The sequence below is a fragment of the Eriocheir sinensis genome, chromosome 40 (genome assembly GCF_024679095.1).
Source record: "Eriocheir sinensis breed Jianghai 21 chromosome 40, ASM2467909v1, whole genome shotgun sequence".
Lineage (NCBI taxonomy): Eukaryota > Metazoa > Arthropoda > Malacostraca > Decapoda > Varunidae > Eriocheir > Eriocheir sinensis.
This window is the reverse complement of record NC_066548.1, coordinates 1,615,933-1,638,533: the sequence shown is the minus strand read 5'-3', so window position 1 is coordinate 1,638,533 and position 22,601 is coordinate 1,615,933. Positions and strand designations below refer to the sequence as shown.

At 47.8% G+C, this 22,601-nt stretch overlaps 1 protein-coding gene across 2 annotated transcripts in view; it reads right to left on the bottom strand.

The window, feature by feature from the left end:
• LOC127009165 (GATA-binding factor C-like) overlaps positions 1–22,601 on the bottom strand; it is a 97,856-nt gene that overhangs the window by 23,987 nt on the left and 51,268 nt on the right. The window contains exon 2 of one of the 2 annotated variants that reach the window (XM_050881959.1): positions 18,725–19,090. In XM_050881959.1, coding sequence (XP_050737916.1) covers positions 18,725–19,090 — 366 coding nt within the window. Of the gene's footprint in view, positions 1–18,523; positions 19,091–22,601 lie in introns of both variants that reach the window. The other variant, XM_050881958.1, reaches the window with a different exon arrangement.

The following is a 22,601-nucleotide window of genomic DNA, read 5'->3' as shown; positions in this document are numbered from 1 at the left end:
CAGTCAAGGTGTTTCTATAGCCTTGGAAAACTCTTCATTCAGTGCAGTATTTATCTTAACTATCAATGCTTTACCTTAATCCGCAGGTGTGAGAATATACAAGCATGACCAGGTCCCTTTAACACTTGAGGGGAAAGCACATACACTAATCCTTCCTACAGGCCAAGGGGGGGAGGTTTATTGGAGGGTCAAGGTTTAGGAATAAGGAGGAGGCAGGAGGAGGTTGAGGTGTGTAGGACCGAAGGGATATAGCGAGAGGGGCCGACCGCCTTTTCGTATACCGGGAACCCGAATCACTCCTGAACGTAACAGGGGGAGGCGAGAGGGCGTGGAAGCTCCCTCTGAAGTCTTGTTGAAAGCGACATAGCGAGCGTGTTGGAAGAAGCATAGCGAATGTTTCTCTATATTCCCAGGAGTAACAAAAGGTTCCAGTCGTCTTTCGGTATATTGTAAGTTCAGATCACTCTTTTAAAATCTATATAGCAAAGCAGCGTTAGGGAAAAGGAGAGAACCAAGGTGCCAGCAGGTCTGTATGTGTGTAAGAGAGAGAGAGAGAGAGAGAGAGAGAGAGAGAGAGAGAGAGAGAGAGAGAGCGTAGTAAAGATATGGAGACGCTTTTGTGGTGTCTTTTCTTGGGGCGAAGGGAAAATGGTTAATCTACGTCGTCGGGACTCTATCTCTCGCTCCTTCCTTCCGTCGCGTGCGCTGGAAAAATTCTTTGTTCGCGGAGACATGTGGTCCGCCGAGGCTCCTCCGCTCTCCATTTTCTTTCACGGCAGCAAGCAGTGTTTTCAGGGGGGACGAATATATATTTTTTTCTAGTTTTTTGTTATTTTTTTCTGTGTTTTTTGTCATTTTTTTTTTGTCTTCTGGTATGTTAGCGTGTGTGTGTGTGCGTGTGTGTGTGTGTGTGTGTGTGTGTGTGTGTGTGTGTGTGTGTGTGTGTGTTTCTGTCTGTCTCTTTGTCCGTCTGTCTCTGTCTCTTTCATTCCCTCACTTGGATTCTGCCTCTCTCTCTCTCTCTCTCTCTCTCTCTCTCTCTCTCTCTCTCTCTCTCTGCGCCCCCCCTCCCCCCCCCGGCGTGTGTTTTGGAGTTCTCCCACGCCAGAGATCTTATCGGGCCTTTCACCGCCGCCCCTCTCATGTCCCGGTTTATGCAATGTTTGTTTTTCCAAATCATTATTATTTCTCCTTATCGTTCCCGCCCGCATGTAAAACTCGCGGCAATTATATATATGTTTTCCCCTTTTTCTGCCGCTCCAGTCCCGCGTTATAGTCGATCTTAGCATCGCTTCGTGCCACGCTTCGCCGTTGGGGTGGCGTGGCATGGCGGCCTCGCTGGAGTGAAGTGGAGGCTTTGTAAAGTTTTGATTTCCAATAACTGTTTCGGGGCGTACAAAGGGCGGGGAAGGCTGTCGTGGCGGTGAGGGCATTAGCGGGGGGCGCCGGGCTCAGGGGACGGACGCAGCGATGGTGTGTGTAAGCCCCCGCCCCCTTCCACCACCGCCACCATCAGGGAGCTTTTCCGCGTGTGGCATAAATGTGTGTTCGGGCTCGTGGTTTGAAGGGTTTTGTTGTACTGCGCGGCTTCAAGTCTCGTTGGTGTAGCTCCTTGTGTTGTTGTCGGTTTTATGACTAATGGAATGTTCTGTTGTGTTACATGAGCGGTTTTTGGACAAATTGCCTTGAAAACGTAATGCCAAATGTATGTTAGGGCTCATAGGTTAAATTCTTGGCTTCATGTCTTTAATTCTCAGGGAAACGAAATTGGAGTTTGATTTAATGAACTTATATGCATTTTTTTCTTCAGCTTCATAATCCATCGAGAAATATGACTAGTGCGATATGGTTATGTTTGCCCTCGACTGCTTCCTCTGGTGTAAAAAAAAAAGAAAATGGTGATGCACGAACCTCTTCCCTTGTGCTATAGGGGTTTCGGAGCACCGTCGGGCAGTTTGAGTCGCTGGCCGGCGCCTCGCAGCTGGGTCGGCCGTAAAAAATAACAAACCACCAGTTATCGGAACGGGTTTCTTGCGATTATTTCCCCGATAAACAAAAACAGCACGACTACAATAGGCCGTCTGTCTCCGCGGGAAGGAGGCGACACTGGGGCCGCAGCGGGAGACCCAGACACCCAGCAGCCGGACAGTCGCGCGGGCTCGATCACTGGGCGGCTCGCTGCTTCGAGGCCAACCGACACCCTGGGGAGATTCGGAGTAAAATAGGTTTCTCGTCACTCTTTCTTTACTGTGTAGCGAAGTCGAGTCAGCCAAATGCTCACGTGACAAAAATGTTCGTGATTTCCCACAGTAATAATATCCTGCCCAAGATCAAGAGAATAGACGGTATATCTTGGTTGATCTTGCTCCTGCCTATGAAAGATGAAAACAGCTATAATCATTGACGAGAGACTACATGTTCCTCGTTATCATCCTGCATATCTTTCAAGTCACTTATAAGAAAGAATGAAAACCACCAGTCGTCTTCGCGGATATCAAACTAGTTCCTAAGAATTTACGGTAGGACGAGAATGTTTGGATACCTGTAATATACGCGAGAAAAGATTAGAAAAAGAAAAATAATGCATAGTCCCCGTGATTTACCTAACCGATTTGTTGCTAGATTCGTAAATTATTGGACCAAAGTTGCCGTGTGGACAGAATCAATTCACTTGTTTCTCTTGTAATGTGCTGCTCTCTCTCTCTCTCTCTCTCTCTCTCTCTCTCTCTCTCTCTCGCTGTATTGACCCCCACACGGCCGCTAATGTAGTGAGTGTGGCAGCGACAACCCTTCCTCGCCTCCCTTGTTCGCTGGACGGGCGGGACGAGGAGGGCAAGGCGGGACATCTGGATTACTGAACGGCCAGGGACTGTTCCTAATCTCTCTCCCTCTCTCTGACACACACACACACACACACACACACACACACACACACAGTGGCACCAACGCCCCAGCACGTCCACTAGTGCTGTGATGTCGCCAGCATCGGCCATATGGAGTCCTAATCCCAAGTGGCGATAATGATCTCTCTGTCCATTATCATTAAGGGCCGCTTTAGCTTGTTTCCCCGGGCCGGATAGGTGCGTCGTGCCGCGCAGTGTCGTGTGCCCAGAGTTAGCGCCACTTTTGCCAGATCCTGTGCCCGGCGCACCCTTGCCTCCCCGCAGCCCCCGGCTGATTCACTCGGTGCAGGGAAGACTATTTGACAACATTCGACGTCTCTTGTCTCAAATTTTAGTTTTCTTCACTTTACAGGACTCAGAAATCCACAGGACAGGAACAACAATGGTTATTTTTTCCGAGGGCAAGGTAATCCTTGGCCCTGGTAACCCTGGCCAGCACCTGCCCGATGTTATCGCCGCAGCGATAGCATCACGGTCCGGAGGGGCGCGCCCAGCAGGCAGGGAGGGGGACGCCGGGCAGCAGGGGGTCCCACAGACAATGGGGACGCGTATCCACTGCTGCCTAACCCTAAATAATGAATGAAATAACGTGTATGTCAACTCTGTGTTCGTCTTCACTCTGCATCACTCATGTGTCCGGCCCTTGCTGGGAGGCACCTCGCACCGGGCTACTGTTGGCTGCCAGGATGCCACCCCCCTCTGGCCCTTGCCTGCTGCAGCCGTGACGGTCCCTGTCAACGGCTGCACCCGAAGGTTTGCGTCAGTGGACTGCACAGGCACGCGCCCGTCGGGTACAGGGCGCGGCTGTGCGTCATCGGTGAAGCTTGGGTGGAAAGCAACAGTTGGTGCGTCATGGGACTCGGCTGTTTTGTCACCGCTGCTGTCTCGGTTTTGAATGACACGGGCGAGCAGCTTTGTTTATTCCTTTGCTTAAGTAACACTCGCATCTGTCTGCGTATCAGATGTCCGTCAACCATCTTGTTCCCCTTTGCTCCCTGATCAGTCTGTCCAGCCATCTATCTGTCCACTCACTCGTCCGTCCGTCCGTCCGTCCGTCCGTCCGAGCCTATACGCGGCTGTGCCATTGCCCACACATATGCATGACCGCCGCGTCCTGGGCATCGCCCCTCTGCTGGGAGGCTGGGCGGCACCTTGGGCTCAGAGACGGGCAGGAGTGTAGGTGACACGAGGTTTAGTGTTTAGTATTTTTTTTCTCTGCTTCTCTTCTTTACTCTCCTCAAGGCTTGTCTCTCTTTTTTTCTCTCATTCACAGTCTCTCCTCTTCTTTCTCACTGAGTGTCTCCCTCCCCCCCTTCTCTCTCTCTCTCTCTCTCTCTCTCTCTCTCTCTCTCTCTCTCTCTCTCTCTCTCTCTCTCTCTCTCTCTCTCTCTCTCTCTCTCTCTCTCTCTCTCTCTCTCTCTCTCTCTCTCTTTCGGCCTGGCTATACATCCTTCCCTCCTTCCCATTTCACAGCCCCTTCTCCTCTCTACCTTCCTCCTCCTCCCTCCCTTCCTCCACCCCTCTATCCCTTCCCCTCCCCCTCCCATCAGTGTCTCATTACCTGTCGCCTCACCTGGTTCCCTAATTAAGCGCACGCAATGACAGCTATTTGTCCTGAACCCAATGACGCCTCCAGTTAGTCTTATAAACACACTGTCTTCATCAGCCTGTATAGAGTGATATCGGGTGTCCGCTGTTACGTGGGTACGGTGCTCGGATCGCAATGTTGAGGCAGGTTTTGGGGGTAAAAGAGGAAGTGGTGTCTTGTAACTAACTATCTGTATGGTCTTAATTATCCTGCTTTGGGGGGGGCGGGGGAGGGGGGGAGGGGGGGTGTCTTCAACCTCATTTCTTACCTATTCATATAAGTCTATTTGCTTATGCTTTATTCTTTCTTTACTTTTTTTTTTTTTTTTAAGTCGCTGCCTGTTGCGCCGGTAGGCTCTCTCACCATTGGGTCCTCCTGATGGTCTGCCCAGCCCGTTGTGGCGCAGGCGAGTGTTTATAGTGGCGCCATCACACTGAAACACTAGTCATTTACGTTTTATAAGAAGGTACTTTTTTGTATTTATTTTTTCCTCATCAGCTGCTTCCTTTACTAAAAAAAAAAATTGTGTCTATTGGATGTTCAAATTTTTCGCCTTTTTACAGTTTTTATTTTTCTTGAGTACATTTCTGCATTTTTTTCTAATCATTTATATCGTCTGTTTCACTTTCCTCTATATTTAAATTCTCTCCACAGTTAATTTTTCTGTCTTTTTACATATTTTTTCCTTGAGTACATATTTCCATTTTTCCCTTATCATTTATATTGTCTGTTTCATATTCCTCTATATTTAAATTTTCTCCCCAGTTAATTTTTCGTCTTTTTACATATTTTTTCCTCGAGCACATCTTCCCATTTTTTCTTATCATTTGTCTTGTCTGTTTCATATTCCTCTATATTTAAATTCTCTCCCCAGTTAATTTTTCTTCCATAGTTCTTTTTTTATCTATGTTTCCCCTTTGTTTTTACGATCTGAATACACGGCTCTCTTTTCATTGTCTCCAACTTAGTAGTATCACCAGCGGGGTCATCGTCCCTTCATAAATACAGGTAGCATTTAACTTACTCCTTTATTGATGTCGTTGACCTTATTTCTTTCCTGGACTATATATATTTTTCATTTTTTTCATTAATTTTTCATTCTTGTGGTTCTCTGTATCTCTCTCTCTCTCTATCATGTGTCCCATCTCTTTCATTCGCTTCGATATCTAAAAGTCTCTCTCGACTCAGTTTTTACTTCCTTGATTTTAGTGATTCAGATTTTTTTCTCTGTTTTTATATATTTTTTTGAGCGTGTATCTTCCTATTTTTATCCCGAGGTGTTCCGAAGATTACGAATTCTCTTTTTCTCTCTTCTCTTTTCTTATTATCTCTTTGTCTCTCTTTTCTCATCCACTTTTCGACCTAGTATTTGTCCGTCTGTGTGTCTGTCTGTCTCTCTTTCTCTCTGTTAGTCTGTGTGCCTGTCTGTTTGTCTATATTTCATCGTTGTGTGTGTGTGTGTGTGTGTGTGTGTGTGTGTGTGTGTGTGTGTGTGTGTGTGCGTTTCTCTTGGGCGGAACAACGGTACATAAGAAGGAATGTGGTGTGTGAAGGAGAGGAAAGGAGAGAGAGAGGAGGAGAGGAAGGACTGAGGGAGGGCGGAAGAGAGGTTGAGAGAGGCAGGGAAGGAAAGAGAATTAGGGAAGTTGAAAATGGGAGAAGTAAGATACATACGTCGATAGATAGAAAGATAGATAGAAAGAGAGAATAAATGAACGAAAAACTTTAATTTGGATAACGTCAATAAGGTTCTGGTATTCTAAGAGAGCAGAGTAGGCCACGTAGCAATGGGTTTAAGTTAGACAAAACAAGACTCATTGAAAAAAGGTGTAGACAGGGAAGACTTGACTTACTAACAGAGTGATTGGTGAATGGAATGGCTTAAAAATGGCAATCATCTGGAGAGTGGTGATAGGGTAGGACACGTAGCAATAGGTTTAAGTTAATATATATTTATCTCCTCCCATTAGACTCTTTATTATGTTCTTATATTGAAGGAGAGTTAAGAGGAGAGGAACAAAAGAGAGAACTCAAGAAGAGAAGTATAGAGAGATGGATAAAGAAAGGAGAGAGAGAGAGGGAGAAGAAAAAAACAAAGATGGAGGCGCAGATGGAGGAAGAGGAAGGAGGCGGAAGAGAGTTAGAGAGAGAGAGAGAGAGAGGGGAGGGAAAGGAGGAGGAGGAAGAAAGCAAACACGAAGACGCAGATGAAGGAAAAGGAAGGAACGGAGGAGGAGGAGGAGTTGGAGGGAAGAGGAGAAGAGAAGAGGAGGAGGAGGAGGAGGAGGAGGAGGGAGAAAGCAAAGACGAAGACGCAGATGAAGGAAAAGGAAGGAAGGAAGGTGGAGGAGGGAAGAGGAGAAGAGAAGAGGAGGAGGAGGAGGAGGAGGAGGGAGAAAGCAAAGACGAAGACGCAGATGAAGGAAAAGGAAGGAACGGAGGTGGAGGAGGAGGAGGAGGAGGAGGAGGAGGAGGAGCGCCAGACACGTTACACATCATATCTCATAACATTAAGCTGTCACCTACAATTATACTTTCCTCCTATGTACCCTTTCCCTCCTCCCCCTCCTTCTCTCTCCTTCCTTTCCCTCCCTCCTCCTTTCCTCCCTTCTTCCTTTCCCTCCCTCTCTCCTTTCCTCCCTTCTTCCTTTCCCTCCCTCCCTCTCTCCTTTCCTCCCTTCTTCCTTTCCCTCCCTCCCTCTCTCCTCCATTCCTTCCTTCTCTCCTTCCTTTCCCTCCACCTCCTCCTTCTCTCTCCTTCCTTTCCCTTCCTCCCTCCTCCATTCCTCCTTCTTTCCTTCCTCTCTCTCCCTCCCTTTCCCTCCCTTCCTCCCTCCCTCTCTTCCTCCCTTCCTTCCTCTCTCTCCCCCCTCCTTCTCTTTCCTTCCTTTCCCTCCCTCTCTCCTCCATTCCTTCTTTCCTTCCTCTCTCTCCCTCCCTTCCACCCCGCCCCTCCTCCAGTCTTCCCTTCTGCTGCTTCCTATATGGCTCTCCCTCTTCCTCCCTCCTTCTCTCCTTCCCTCCCTCCCTCCCTCCTTCTCTCCTTCCCTCCCTTCCTCTCTCCTTCCCTCCCTCCTTCCCTCCCTCCCTCCCTCCATCTCTCTTTTCATTCCCTACTTTCCATATTTGTCGCATATTTCTCCTCCTCCTCCTCCTCCTCCTCCTCCTCCTCCTCCTCCTCCACTAGTTTCTCTTTTTCATCATAATTATTCTTGTTATTTGCCTCCTCATCGTCATCTTTGCTCTCCTTCCTCTTCCTCCTCCTCCTCCTCCTCCTCCTCCTCCTCCTCCTCCTCATGGTATGCCTTATTCTTTTATATATTTCCTTTTATAATGTTCTGGTTATCTATCTATCTATCTGTCTGTCTGTCTGTCTGTCTGTTTGTCTGTTTTCATGCTATTTGTCAATCCATGTGTATATTTTTTGTCCCCTCCATCTCTCTCTCTCTCTCTCTCTCTCTCTCTCTCTCTCTCTCTCTCTCTCTCTCTCTCTCTCTCTCTCTCTCTCTCTCTCTCTCTCTCTCTCTCTCTCTCTCTCTCTCCATTCCTCCCCCTTCCTCTCCCCCTCCCTCCCCCTCCTTCCCTTCCCCAGCCTCCCCCATCTGCTCATCCCGTCCCATTCTCTCGCCGGCCGCCCCTTACCCGTGTTTTCAGGCTGCTCTCCCCCTCCTGATAGCCCCCGATAAGCCTCCGTCTGGACTGTAGCGTTATGGTGGGCGTGGGAAGGTCTGTAGGGCGTATCGGGACGCCCATCGCAGACTCCCGGGGCCCCTGCGAGGATTAACACCCATCAGGACCCGCGCTGCGTCCGCCTGAGGGCCGCGCCAACCCCCCTTCGCCGCCTCGCAGTCTCACGTACGAGAATTTATTGGTTAACCTGACAAATGAAATGAAAGGCGAGATATACGGCCTGGTAGCGAAGAGGCGAATGGTGGCATATATAGTCTGGTTTGTGGGTTGCTTATATAGTTATGTGGTTGTAGGGGCCCCTCTTTCTCCCTCCTCCTAACCCCTCTCTCTATCCCTCTCCGTCTCTCCCTCCCTCTCCCTCTCTCTCTCTATGGACGAGCGTTGTTTTGTGGCCGAGGAAGTCTCAGATGCTCCCTTCCAGCTAAAAGAGTAAATATATTCTGGTCTATTGATAGTTGTTTGAGGTACATTACTTAGATCGAATAGACGGACTGATTTGTTACGTTGGACCGGTCTCTTCTCTTAGTGATTCTTGCTCTCCGTAAAGCCTCAGTGAATGAAAGCTTTGGTAACTTGATTTGTGGGAAAGCTTAACTATGGAAAGAGGAGGAGAAGGAGGAGGAGGAGAGAAAAAAGAATGCAAAGAGCGTTGTTTTGTGAGGGGAATCTTAGATGCTCCTTCCGCTTAAAGAGTAAACATATACTGGGTTATTGGTTGAAGTTTGAGGCAGGTTACTTAGTTCGAAGCGAGGGAATTACTTGTTAAAAGATGAATCGGCCTTCCCTTATGATTCTTGCTCTTTGTATAGCCTTAGTGAATGAAGTCTTTGGGAGCTTGTTCTGCGGTAAAGAGGAGGAAGAGGAGGAAGATGAGGGTGAGAATGATTTGCGGAAAAGCTCAACTAGGGAAAGAGGAGAATGAGGAGGATGAGGAAGGAAAGGAAGAGGAGAACGAGGAAGAGAAAGAAACAAAAAAGGATGAGATTGAGGATGAGGATGATGGTTTGGGGGAAGCTCAACTAGGGAAAGAGGAGAATGAGGAGGATGAGGAAGGAAAGGAAGAGGAGAACGAGGAAGAGAGAAACAAAAATGGATGAGGATGAGGATGAGGATGATGGTTTTGGGGAAAGCTTAACTAGGGAAAGAGGAAGAGGAGGAGGAAGAGGAAAAGAAAGAGAAAAAATAACTATGTCGATCTTTATCTTTTCAATATACTCCCTATCTACTTTATTTATTATTATTATTTTTTATAGCTAAAGAAACACCTCAAGGGCAACAAACAACAGGGCGTAAAAAAAAAAAACCCCGCTAATCGCTGTTCCTTCAGAGACAAAAGTTATGAGCGGCCAAAGGAGAGGTCAATTTCATGAGGAGAGGTGTCTTGTCTCCATATATTAAAAGCTGTCCCTTCCTATACGACATTCCCTTGAGGTCAGCCCCAGCCATATCCATCAGCCAGCCAGACGCCGTTCCCTATAAGAGCTTTCTATGACCCTCCTTTGCGGGTAGATTATAATGAGCACTTCTAAGATATCGGTTTTCTTCGATAATAATAGTATGGCGCGAATTTGCCAGAAAAAAAGTGATTGGAAGTTCGTAAATTTGGAGTTTAACGAAGATGGGAGGGTTTGGAGAGAGAGAGAGAGAGAGAGAGAGAGAGAGAGAGAGAGAGAGACGAGAGAGACGAGAGATAATCAGTCATACTACTTCTTATTTTTCTTAGTTTAGGTCAACATCGTTTTACTTCTTGAAGGAATATATTTTTGAGATCTTCAGAAGCATCATTAGCTAGGGCAGTTGAGTTCTAGTTCTATGACAGCGAGAGGCGACGAGACGAGGAGAAGGAAGAGAAAGAGGAGGAGGAGGATGAGGATGAGGATGAGGAGGAGGAAGAGCAAGCGTGTATCACCGTGGCAGAAGAGAGACAGAGAGGGTGAGAGGGAGAAGCCAATATTATTAAACGCATCAACACTTCAGTTCGTCTGTTTGAAAAGCCTCTCGTAGGAATTACCGGGATTTTCATGGACTATTTTGTGATCCTAGTGATAGTTTTACACGACTTCTGCGTCTGGAGCAGGAAAAACACCCATGAAATACCGGTTAATCTTCGCTGTGAACTTTGGAAATCGTCATAAATGGGAGCCAGGTACGTTTAATAGACTAGACTTGGCTCACTGAGAGGAATGTCACATGGAAGATGGATTGGTTGAGGTAGAAGACGGGAGGAGAGGGGGCTAACAAGTAGAAAGTAGAAGAGGTAGACCAATACGTATATAAAGTGTGGTGGGTGGGTTAGGTTAGGTTAAGTTAGTGTGATTATAATCGAACATTGGGTTTTGTAATTTAACCCCTTGACCGCGAATTTCCTACAAGAAGACATCACCAAGCTACAGGAATGGAACAAAAAGTGGCTGCTACAATTCAATGAGGAGAAATGTAAAGTCCTGCACCATGGGAGAGGATATCCAGCATACCAATACCACATGAGAAACACTCCACTATCCACCACAGAGGCAGAGAAGGACCTGGGACTATATGTGACCAGGCTACCAGTGAAAGCCGAATCCGTGCCAATCGCAGCGGACGGGTTAAGACCATGGGCATCTTAGAGACTCGTGCGTGACAACCCCGTGAGACCTAACAGTTGCAGGAGCCGTAAAAGCATTCAATACCAGGAGACACGAGGAAGCAACACCGGGGCCTCGAGGGAGATAAATGCATGTGTCTCCTTCTCGTGGTATCTCATATTTTCTCGGTAGTGTGTCCGCGTTGATAAGCCTCGAGAAAAGGCGCATGTAGCTATTGTTCGCGTCCCTCAAGCATCTCGGAACTGACTTGGCGTGGGTTGGTCTGGGCTGGGTTGGCGTGGGGAGAGTTTCTCGTGATTTTCATAAGGGCTACATAGATGGTTTGTATAGAGGGATTATTGTGAGGTATATATAGAAAAGACGCATGTAGCTTTGTTCGCGTCCCTCAAGCATCTCGGAACTGACTTAGCGTGGGTTGGTCTGGGCTGGGTTGGCGTGGGGAGAGTTTCTTGTGGTTTTCATGGGGGTTACTTAGATGGTTTGAATAGAGGGATTTTTGTGAGGTATATATTATGTGTGTCTGTGTGTGTCTAATCTGTGTTTTTGTCTTGGTTTTCTCTCTGTTTTATTATTTTCTTGGGTGTTTTTGATTTTTTTACTTGTTTTTTTGTTTTCTTGGCTTTTCTTTACTGTCTAGATTGAATTATTTTAAGTGTTTTTTTCCGGTTATTTGTCTTTGCGTTTATGGCTTTCTCCTTCCTCGCTGTCTCTGTCTCTCTCTTTCGAGGGCACGAGTCTTTGGCAGGGGTATCTCTCTCTCTCTCTCTCTCTCTCTCTCTCTCTCTCTCTCTCTCTCTCTCTCTCTCTCTCTCTCTCTCTCTCTCTCTCTCTCTTTCTGATATACCACCTCGACACCTTCTCCTTCTTCTATCCCTTCCCTTTCCCCATCCACCCTATCGCTATCTCTCATTCCTGCCTCCTCCTCCTTCTTCTTATCCTTCTCTTGGCCAATATAAACCCCAGGAAGGACAGGATATTAAGGCAAGGTCAGGTAATAAGCTCCTTGGGGTTATGGTGCATATTACCCCCTCCGCCACATGTCATCCCGCCCCCTATCGGCCGGTGCACAAAACATCGCGAGCACCGCAGCGGGTCGAGTCCGGTCCAGTCAGGCGGACGTGTTGATTACAGTGATTGCCGGGCGGGGGCGAGGAGGAGGCGGAGGTGCGAGAATACAACCAGTACTGTAGCCACCACCACTACTACTACTACTACTACTACTACTACTACTACTACTGCTACTATGCTACCACTACTACTGTTACTACTACTACTTCTACCAATACAACTACTACCACTACCACTACAACAACAACAACTACTACTACTACTACTACTACTACTACTACTACTACTACTACTACTACTACTACTACTACTTTCTTCCCCTATCACCAGTACTACCAACACCACCGCCAGCATCTCCCCTATCATTTTCACTAACACCACTAACGACACTATCACCAGTAACTATCATCAACTCTTCGTCCTCTTCCTCTATCTTCACTAACTACACCAATACCTTTTTTGTCATCTCCTCCTCCTCCTCCTCCTCTCTCTCTCTCTCTCTCTCTCTCTCTCTCTCTCTCTCTCTCTCTCTCTCTCTCTCTCTCTCTCTCTCTCTCTCTCTCTCTCTCTCTCTCTCTCTCTCTCTCTCTCTCTCTCTCTCTCTCTCTCTCTCTCTCTCTCTCTCTCTCTCTCTCTCTCTCTCTCTCTCTCTCTCTCTCATCTCTATCTAATTTATATCAAAAGCCATAACGGAGATGGATCATTGTTCATAAATTCACAAGTACACGAAAACCATCAACACTATATAGCCAGACCAACACTACACACAGACGCTCCTTTCCTCTCTCTCCCCCAGCCTCTTCGATCCTCTCCCTCCCTCTCTCCTTCTTCACTCTATACTCGGTCCAAGCTGCTTTTTTGCCCCAGTATCTGATCACGTCAAATTTAACGTTAATATATCGTAATCAGGCGTCTGGCCGGGGCACTGTCTCATCAGCTCGTCACTCTCCCTCGCGCCTCCAGCCCCGCGCCGCTAAATCCCGCCGCTTCGTGTATTTAAAACAATTGAATTACCGGGACTTAGAGAGCCAAAAATCCACAATCACGAGGGGTTGAGGGTTTTCATGGAGGATCAGAACCCGAAGATTTACTTATTGAGCGACTGAAGGGGATAGGAGTGAGGGGTGAGGGTAGTTGGTCGAGAAATGGATGCTTTTGAGAAGGGGGAGAAGGGGGATAGGGGAGAAAAAGGGGGTGGGAGGTGATGGGTGTGATTTGAGAATGGGAAGGTAAGGGAGGGAGGGAGAGGGGGGGGGTTGAGGGGGTGGATATATACTTTGGGATATAATTAATGTTTGAGGACGTTCTGGGACTGATTTTCTCTCTCTCTCTCTCTCTCTCTCTCTCTCTCTCTCTCTCTCTCTCTCTCTCTCTCTCTCTCTCTCTCTCTCTCTCTCTCTCTCTCTCTCTCTCTCTCTCTCTCTCTCTCTCTCTCTCTCTCTCTCTCTCTCTCTATCTATCTATCTATCTATCTATCTATTTATCTCTCTCTCATGTGTTTCCTCTCGCCTTCCTTGCTCTGCCTCACGATCTTTTGTTTACTTCAATGAATCGACGCCACAAAGCACAAACAAGCGAGTGAGTGGGTGAGTGGGTGAGTGGGCGAGTGGATGCACGCGCGTGGGCCTCTCGTTGTGCTCCCTCATCCGACTGTCGCATCTGTATTCATCATCTATTGCGGCGTTCAGCTCCCGCAATCAGCACTGGCCGCGGGTTCGCCCCTCGGCCTCGCTGGGGTAAGGCCGAGGCAGCGCATGGAGCAGCACAATAAGTCGTGGGCACGTCGGGTAATGTTCCGGCTGAGAGGAGCAGCTAACGAGGCCGCCATCCCACGCCCGCTTAGCTCCTCCCCAAAACACCGACGCTCGGAAAACACACACCAATTTACTGAACGCGTCTCCCCGCCCGCCCGTGGCCCGCTGGGTGTGTAATGCTGCGCCACGGCGAGGCCAACACCGCTCATTACCGGCACCCCAGCCTCCAGGGGCCGCCGCGACCCATACTTCACCCCTCTCCCGCCACCTCTCACCAACTAATCTGAATAAACGATTCCTGTGCTGGTTAACCACAGTGATCACAGCGCGCTACCCCTGCGTGGCTCGTAAGCTCCCGGGACGGACAAAACACCCTATACTTCAATCCCCGTCGCAAAACGCCACGAATCCCCCTCTGCGGGAAATGATAGGGAGGCGCCTATCCCTTCACTCCCTCCACCTTCTGGAGAAGAGGTAATCATAGTGATCGCGCCCCGCCTTACGTATCTGCACCTGTTTGGAATTAAAATAGCCGCGGCAGACTAGAGGGCAGATCCACGATTCACGAGCGGCGATCATACGTATTATAAGAGCGAGATGCACGGCCGCGCCTGTCGTAACCGGCTGTCGGGTGACCATCCGTCAGGGGCAGACGGACGAGCGGTCGTAGCTTAAGTAATCACTCGCTATTACCCCGCGGGCGCCACTGGTAGGCTCTGATCGACAGGGATAAACCACCGGGCACCCTCACCCCCGGCTCACCCCGCCGAGACCTTGTCCTGCGCCCTCTGCCGCCCAGCCATCATAAATTGTATCTGTAAATCTACAATATTTTTCTCTTAATCATTTAAGGATCATACTCCTGTGGGGGCAAGAGAGATATTCTGATCTTTAACTTTTCAAACTTTCGTCAGCGGGGAGATTAAGGGTGTGGCGCGCCGGGGAGTAATGATATATGCCGTAAAGCAGGATCTGGTATCGGCAACATGTTAGCCCGGTACATCACGAGCCGCAGAGACTGGTCGGCCGCCTCGTCCTCGCGGGACCTGCTGCCTCGTTGGGGCGATGGATTCGATCATTTTCTTGTAACACTAAGTTGAGGCGTCCTTTCTTTATGTAGTACTTACGTAGATGCAAATCATATGCAGAAAAGTGGATTAAGAAAACGAGTGTGTCCCGAGTGTGTGTGTGTGGGGGGGGGGGGGGCGGTGGACGGGGGTTATCAGCATGGAAGTTTAAGACTCAGAACGGAACACTTCCTCACATTACGTTGTCCTCAGCAGCGTCATCTGCCCAGTATTGTCTGCCTGGCACCGCGGTTAAAAGAAAGAAAAGGAATGCGCTAAAACTAGTATAGGAAAAGTTCATTGAAAAGCTTGAAAGAAAGGGAGATCAACGTGATGAGGGAAGCGCCGGTCCCACACTGATACACCAATGACTCACCGTAAATGTGGCTACGAGGCGGTAATGTACTCTTTGTGAACACCGTAACTTGTGTACAGGCTTAGCAGACGAAGGAAAGAAAGAAAGAAAGAAAGAAAGGAAGGAAGAAAGAAAGGAAGGAAGAAAGAAAGAAAGAAAGAAAGAAAGAAAGAAAGAAAGAAAGAAAATGATATGAAGGTCTACGCAATGATGTTACGACTCAGCAGCAAACATGATTTTTAGACACCATAACTTGTTTACAAATTTAGCCAATGAAAGAAAGTAAGGAAGAACGCTATAAAGAGCTCTACAACGTGGCTTCGATTCGTCAATATACTTCCCTTCCAGACAACGCTAATCGTATACAACTTAAAGGCCGAGTCCCAATCTCTCCCTTACTAAAAGATGGCCAGTTTCTTATCAACTCAAACACCAAGGTTCAAATTTCAAATATTTCACTCCCAATGACTATTTTTGTCGTTCCTTAAGCCCCGTACTATTGCTATTGTAGAAAATCAGAATGTTGGATGTTGCCATTAACCTGTAATAGTGGTTCATAGAAAGCTTGTATAGGGAATGGGATCTGGGTGACTGATGTTGGGAATGGACCAAGAACGCAGGGCTTATTATATTGGCATTAGTCCTTTTTTTTGGCAAATTCTTATCTAACTTTATTGGGGCAGCGTGTTACGGTAATTCTCCATTTGTTTAGGACGTGGGTCAGTCTCCCTAAATGTCCGTGGGAAGTAAAGAAATGAGGGAAAGGCATGAATCAGAGCTATTGCGTCTCTTTCCCTTGTTTTATTTAGTTGAGGTCGTTCAGTATTGTTGTTTTTCATATCTATTGCTTAACCATCGCCTCTGTTTTCCTACATGTATAAAAGGTATGAATCAGTGTTATTTCCTCGTTTGCTCTCGCTTCCTTTAGTTGAGTTCGTTCAGTATTGTTGTTTTTCATATCTATTGCTTAACCAACGGCTCTGTTTTCCTACATGTATAAAAGGTTTGAGTCAGTGTTATTGGCTCCTTTGTACTCTTTTCCTTTAGTTGAGTTCGTACAGTATAGTAGTTTTTCATATCATTTAACCACATCGCTGTTTTCGAGTAGTTTTTCATATTATTTGCTTAATCGCGCCTCTGTTCCTTTTCATATCTATTGCTTAACCATCGGCTCTGTTTTCCTACATGTACAAAAGGTATGAATCAGTGTTATTGGCTCCTTTGCTCTCGTTTCATTTAGTTGAGTTCGTACAGTATAGTTGTTTTTCATATCTATTGCTTAACCATCGGCTCTGTTTTCCTACATGTATAAAAGGTATGAATCAGTGTTATTTCCTCGTTTGCTCTCGTTTCATTTAGTTGAGTTCGTACAGTAGAGTAGTTTTTCATATCTATTGCTTAACCATCGGGTCTGTTTTCCTACATGTATAAAAGGTATGAATCTGTGTTATTTCCTCGTTTTTGTTTCTTTAGTTAAGTTTGAGTTCGTAGAGTAAGTCATTTCATATCTATTGCTTAACCATCGGGTCTGTTTTCCTACATGTATAAAAGGTATGAATCAGTGTTATTTCCTCGTTTGCACTCGTTTCCTTTAGTTGAGGTCGTTCAGTATAGTTGTTTTTCATATCCATTGCTTAACCATCGGGTCTGTTTTCCTACATGTATAAAAGGTTTGAGTCAGTGTTATTGGCTCCTTTGCTCTCGTTTCCTTTAGCGGAGTTCGTACAGTATAGTAGTTTTTCATATGCTTAACCATCGGCTCCGTCTTCCTACATGTATAAGAGAACATAACATGGCTGCGGGAAATAGAGGAAGGAGGAATATAAGTCTGTGGTATCTCTCCCTTTCACTCACTTCCTTTCACTGAGTTCGAACGGTGAAGTGGCATCAGGAAGCACCCTCTCTCTCTCTCTCTCTCTCGCCTCGCCGTCAAGCAGGATATGGGAACAAGATCGCGGCGTATACATGAAGCACCGGAGGACCCATTTGCATAATTCAGATTTCTTGCGGGGTAGAGGAGCGTAAATAAGGACTCAAATGTGTGTCTACGGTGCTCGGTTGGCTCAAGAGAAGTTGGTCTGTCTGTTTGTGTTTGGAATGACGTAACGACTTCAACTGACTTCTGTATGTGATGAGGGAGCTACGAGGTACTGGCGTTGAGATGGTAATTCGGTTTCATAAGTGTGTCTACGGTGCTCAGGAAAAGTAGGTCTCTCTTTCCTGTTATTCGGAAGGACGTGATACTTCAACTGACTTCTGTATGTGATGAGGAAGCTTCGAGGTACTGGCGTTGAGATGGTAATTCGGTTTCATAAGTGTGTCTACGGTGCTCAGGAAAAGTAGGTCTCTCTTTCTTGTTATTCGGAAGGACGTGATACTTCAACTGACTCCTGTATCTGATGAGGAAGCTACCAGGCACGAAGAGCAAATGAGATGGTAATTCGTACGCCAGGAAAGGCAACGCAGACGGGAAACTTTAGCTAATAACTCTCAACCATCAGCGCAATTCATCACAAGACCAACGAGATCAACTGCGCCCCTTGATCCGCCGGCGTCTTTCTTGTGAGATGAGCGACTCCCGGTTCTGTTCCCATCCTTGAGTTACACCAGGGCCGTATCTCCCTTCTGTGGCTGCTGCGGAGGGCCGACAAAGCACACGACTTACGATTATTCTTATGGGTGTGAGTTACGTACGCCTCTGCATCGATAGGTATGTGGAGACGCGTCGTGTTGCTAGCGGAAGGGACGAGTCAGAGTGCTAGACTAGAAAGTGCACGAAGGCTAAGAGGTGAGTCTGTCTACCTGCTGTACCGAGGGTTGGTTAGTCTGGCATGGGCGTGCGGAAACATGGGCGTGTCGGAGTGTTAGTTGGGCGGTGCCACTCTAGAGCTTCAGTGTGTTAGTGGGCGGCAAGGGCCACCACGACCACCCTCACGCCGCCCGCTGCGTCTGCCCCGCCACGTCGCCAGCACGGCACGGGGCTAGCGACGTGCAGGGCGGTGGTGCTGACGGTGCTGCCGGCGCGGGCTTGGTCAGGCGTGTGGTGCGGGGGACTCTTGGCAGCCGTCACTCATTAGCCGAAAACTTTGCATCATGATAAGCCATTTTAAGAATTTAGTGATTGTTATGCTGATGAAAACGTTCCTCGTGGCAGGCGTCTCTTGTTTGTGATTCTAAACACAGATGAAGAAAATGTGGCCTTTGTGCTGGCAGCAAGGGAGGGCGTCCAGCAGGGGAGCTGCCGCCCCTCCGGCCGCTGTTAGGCTTTGAGGCCGCGGCACGACTTTTAAAAGTAAAAATAGAGAAAAAAAATAAAAATCCTGTTCCTGTGGACGTGTCTTAATCTTGAAGTTAATCTGACACCTGCCTGGCTTAGAAGCACCTCATAAACCTGCCAAGAGTCCGGACACTGACAGCCCGAGAAGCCCCACGGCAGCGGGGCCGAGCAGCACCTCAGCACCGAGCGGGCGGGTGGGGGCGGCGGGCGCCCGGGAGATGGTCGGGTCTTACCGGCGGAGGAGCGCGGCTTGGACTTTGGCTTGTCGTGGCCCAGCGCCTTGTTGAAGTGTGAGGAGGGCGGGTAGTAGGGGTTGGGGAACTCTGACCCCCCGCCCAGGGAGCCAGGGTAGGGGGGGTAGGAGGGCAGGAGGGGGGTGGCCGAGGCCTCCCCTCCGCCCCCGCTGACCCCCGCGTTGGAGGAATAACCCGCACCTTCACGCCCACTCTTGTTGGCACAGGCGCTCAGCGGGGACAGCATGGGCGCGCTCTTGAGGTCGGACCCGTCGCCGCCCCCCGCCATGGAGTAGTCGGTGACGGGGCCGCCGCCGCCCGCGCCGCCCGCCATTGTTTCGTCCTTTGTGAAGGCTGAAGCGAAGAGGCCCGAGGACGTGTAGGAGTAGGAGTTGGAGTGTGGCGCCGGCGACGAGGAGGAGTGGGCGTGGGCGTAGTGAGGAGGCTTGGTGAAGGGGGAGTGCCAGGAGGGGGAGGAGCCGCCCACCATTGTCTTGTCGCCGCCCAGCCACGGGTGGAGCGGCGAGGCGAAGTGTGGCCGGAACACCTGACCGGAGCCCATGCGTGCTGCGGGAGGAAACAACCGTTAGGAGGACACGGAGACGCCACGCCCCGCACCACGCACGGGGCGGGGCGGGGCAAGGCAGGCACATCACAATACCCGTCTTATTATAAAACACAACAAGCTTAAGATATCAACAACTCTACCGCATTACAAAGCCCCCGTCAGAGCGAGACCTACGCTTGGAGTCGCCCGTGACGGTGAATGCAACGCTCGCTAAGACAACGCAATCCCTGGCTCGTGCGTGCGTGCGTGCGTCCGCGGCGTAGGTAACACGTAGCTCAACACCTGTCACAGAGGCGTCCACCCGCGACGCGTGCGCTGTTCAGACTTAGCGGAAAAACGTAGTAATTTAGTAATCTTCTAGTCAGCAAGTTAACCAGCGAGGCGTGTGCGTGCGTCCGTGTGTGTGTGTGTGTGTGTGTGTGTGTGTGTGTGTGTGTGTGTTAATGCGAACGTTTCCCGCTTGTAAATCATGACCACTATCGGGCGGCCGGATCTGGGGAATAAATCATCATCGTGAGCACTAATAAATGATTGTGATATCGGCCAGCGCTACATCACGGCCGGCTAAGTGAGAAATTGCCCGCAGTCCTCCAGGGATTCTCTCTCTCTCTCTCTCTCTCTCTCTCTCTCTCTCTCTCTCTCTCTCTCTCTCTCTGGTACGCCACGCAGACTGTTAAAAATTGTTATATTGTTGTTTTCTTGCGTTCTATAACTGAAGGAACTTTAACCCACGGCGAGAGGTTCTGAAGAAGTACTGTTTAGCATAAAAAAATATATGTTTCTGGGATGATGATGATGATGATGAGGAGGAGGAGGATGAGGATGAGGATGAGGAGGAGGAGAAAAAGACAAAGAGAGAAAGTTAAGAAAAATAGAAGATAAGTAAGAAAAAGAAGAAAGAAGAGTAAAATATAAAAAAAAGTAAAATAAAAGTCGGACAGAATGAACAGGAGTTAACAGCGGGGATCATGTTTCTTAACGGTCCCTCTAAGCGAGAAAAATGAGAAAAAATCATCACTCACACAAACCATTTCATAATACATATCGAAGCATTTGTGATCAGTTTATGTATCATCTATTTTGGGGGGTTTAAATCATGGCACAAATTTGGCCCGTCGCTGCTACACGGTAAAGCCACAAATTTGTCCCGTCGCTGCTACACGGCAAAGCCACAAACTTGGCCCGTCGCTGCTAGACGGTAAAGCCACAAACTTGGCCCGTCGCTGCTACACGGTAAAGCCACAAAATTGGCCCGTCGCTGCTACACGGTAAAGCCACAAACTTGGCCCGTCGCTGCTAGACGGTAAAGCCACAAATTTGGCCCGTCGCTGCTACACGGTAAAGCCACAAAATTGGCCCGTCGCTGCTACACGGTAAAGCCACAAATTTGGCCCGTCGCTGCTACACGGTAAAGCCACAAATTTGGCCCGTCGCTGCTACACGGTAAAGCCACAAATTTGGCCCGTCGCTGCTACACGGCAACGCCACAAACTTGGCCCGTCGCTGCTAGACGGTACAGCCACAAATTTGGCCCGTCGCTGCAACACGGTAAAGCCACAAATTCGGCCTGTCGCTGCTACCAGGTTGAGGAAATAAGTTGAAAAAGAAGAAAAACGAGATAAATCGTCACTTAGCCTTACAGAATGAGGAAACGAACCGCTCTATGTTAAAGTACGTAGGGATACAAAAAAAAAAAAAACAGAACAGCACGCCCCACCCTTTGTTACTGAACGTGGCTGTGTGTCAAAAGCTACATTTAACTCCCTGGAACATGCATGGGTCAGGAGAGGGCAGGGCAGCGTTGCCAAGTTATCGTACTCAGCGCACTTTATTATCGTAGTTTCTGACCGATAGCTAAAGCGAAAATAAATGAAAAAACATCAATATTAAACCGTTTTTGCGATAACTTTAATTTTCTGTCGTTATTTGTGTAAGTACGAGAGTTTAAGTCTTAAAAATAATTAATGCAGTGTTCAGAGTACGACAGTTTGGCAACGCTGGGGCAGGGTGAAGTGTCTGGTTATATATACGTATCAAATAACCGAGCCTCGAGGGGGACGTCGGGAATAAAATAGAGAGGCTGTAATTATCATCCATCTTGCATCACGCCCATACATCTCTCTCTCTCTCTCTCTCTCTCTCTCTCTCTCTCTCTCTCTCTCTCTCTCTCTCTCTCTCTCTCTCTCTCTCTCTCTCTCTCTCTCTCTCTCTCTCTCTCTCTCTCTCTCTCTGTTATTCTCTTTTTTTCTCTTCTTTTCCTTTTTTCTTTCCTTTTCTTTTCCTTTTTTCTTTTTTTTCTATAATATCATGTTTTCTCCTCTCTCTCTCTCTCTCTCTCTCTCTCTCTCTCTCTCTCTCTCTCTCTCTCTCTCTCTCTCTCTCTCTCTCTCTCTCTCTCTCTCTCTCTCTCTCTCTCTCTCTCTCTCTCTCTCTCTCTCTCTCTCTCTCTCTCTCTGTTATTCTCTTTTTTTCTCTTCTTTTTCTTTTTCCTTTTTTCATATGTTCTTTTTTCTTATTTTTCTCTCTTCTTTCCTTTTCTTTTCCTTTTTCTTTCTATAATTTCATGTTCTCTAAGTTTCTCTCTTTCTCACTCTCTCCTACTCCTCCCCCGCCCCCCCGCCACCTTTTCTCTATCTGTTTATGTTGTGTTTTCGTTATTCTGTCATTTCCGCTGCAAATCTCACCCTCTTATCTGTCTCTCTCTTCTTCCTCTCCTCCAGGTTACGCTTTGTTCAATCGGCGCGCTCTCTCTCTCTCGTCTCGCGGTGGGTCGGTGTTTATCAGGAAGCGTTGATAGCCTTGGACCATCAACCACCATCAACCATCACCATCATCACCACGCCGCCACAGCCTCACCCATCCAGGTATTAATCATCATTTATCTCGTCATTAATACACGTTCCTGTACTTTCACTTCGCACGCTTGATTAAGGGTTTGATGTGAGAAGTGACATTTGGTAATTTTTCTCCTAACATCATTCTCTAACTTTCTTTCTCTCTCCTACACTGTTAATAAGCTCTAACATCACTATTCTATGTATCAATCTTCCTTACACTTTTCATATCTTTTTTTCCATTGCCTTTTACCTAAATTTAGAAGGACTATATAATTATGTGGGAACTGACAGCCTGCATTTCACTCCTTAATTATATAAGAAGTGAGACAGAGATATGGGACAATGGAGTGATGAAAGGGAGGGAAAGAGAGAGAGATATATAGAATGGAAGGAAGAAACAGGGAGAGAGAGAGAAGAAAAAAATGAGTTTAAGACGAAGAGACAACGAAAGATAAAATTATTGAAGGAGATGCTGGGATGAGGAGATGAGGGATGCTGGCACTAAGACATGTATTTAGAAGAACAGGAGGAGAGATGAGCAAAGGAAGGAAGAGAGAAGAGGAATTAGAGAAGTTTAGGGAGGGAGAGATGAAAAGCAAGATGGAGGTATAGAAAGGGAGAGAAAGATATGGGGGAGGAGCAGGAGGAGGAGGGGGTAGAGATGGAGGAAAAA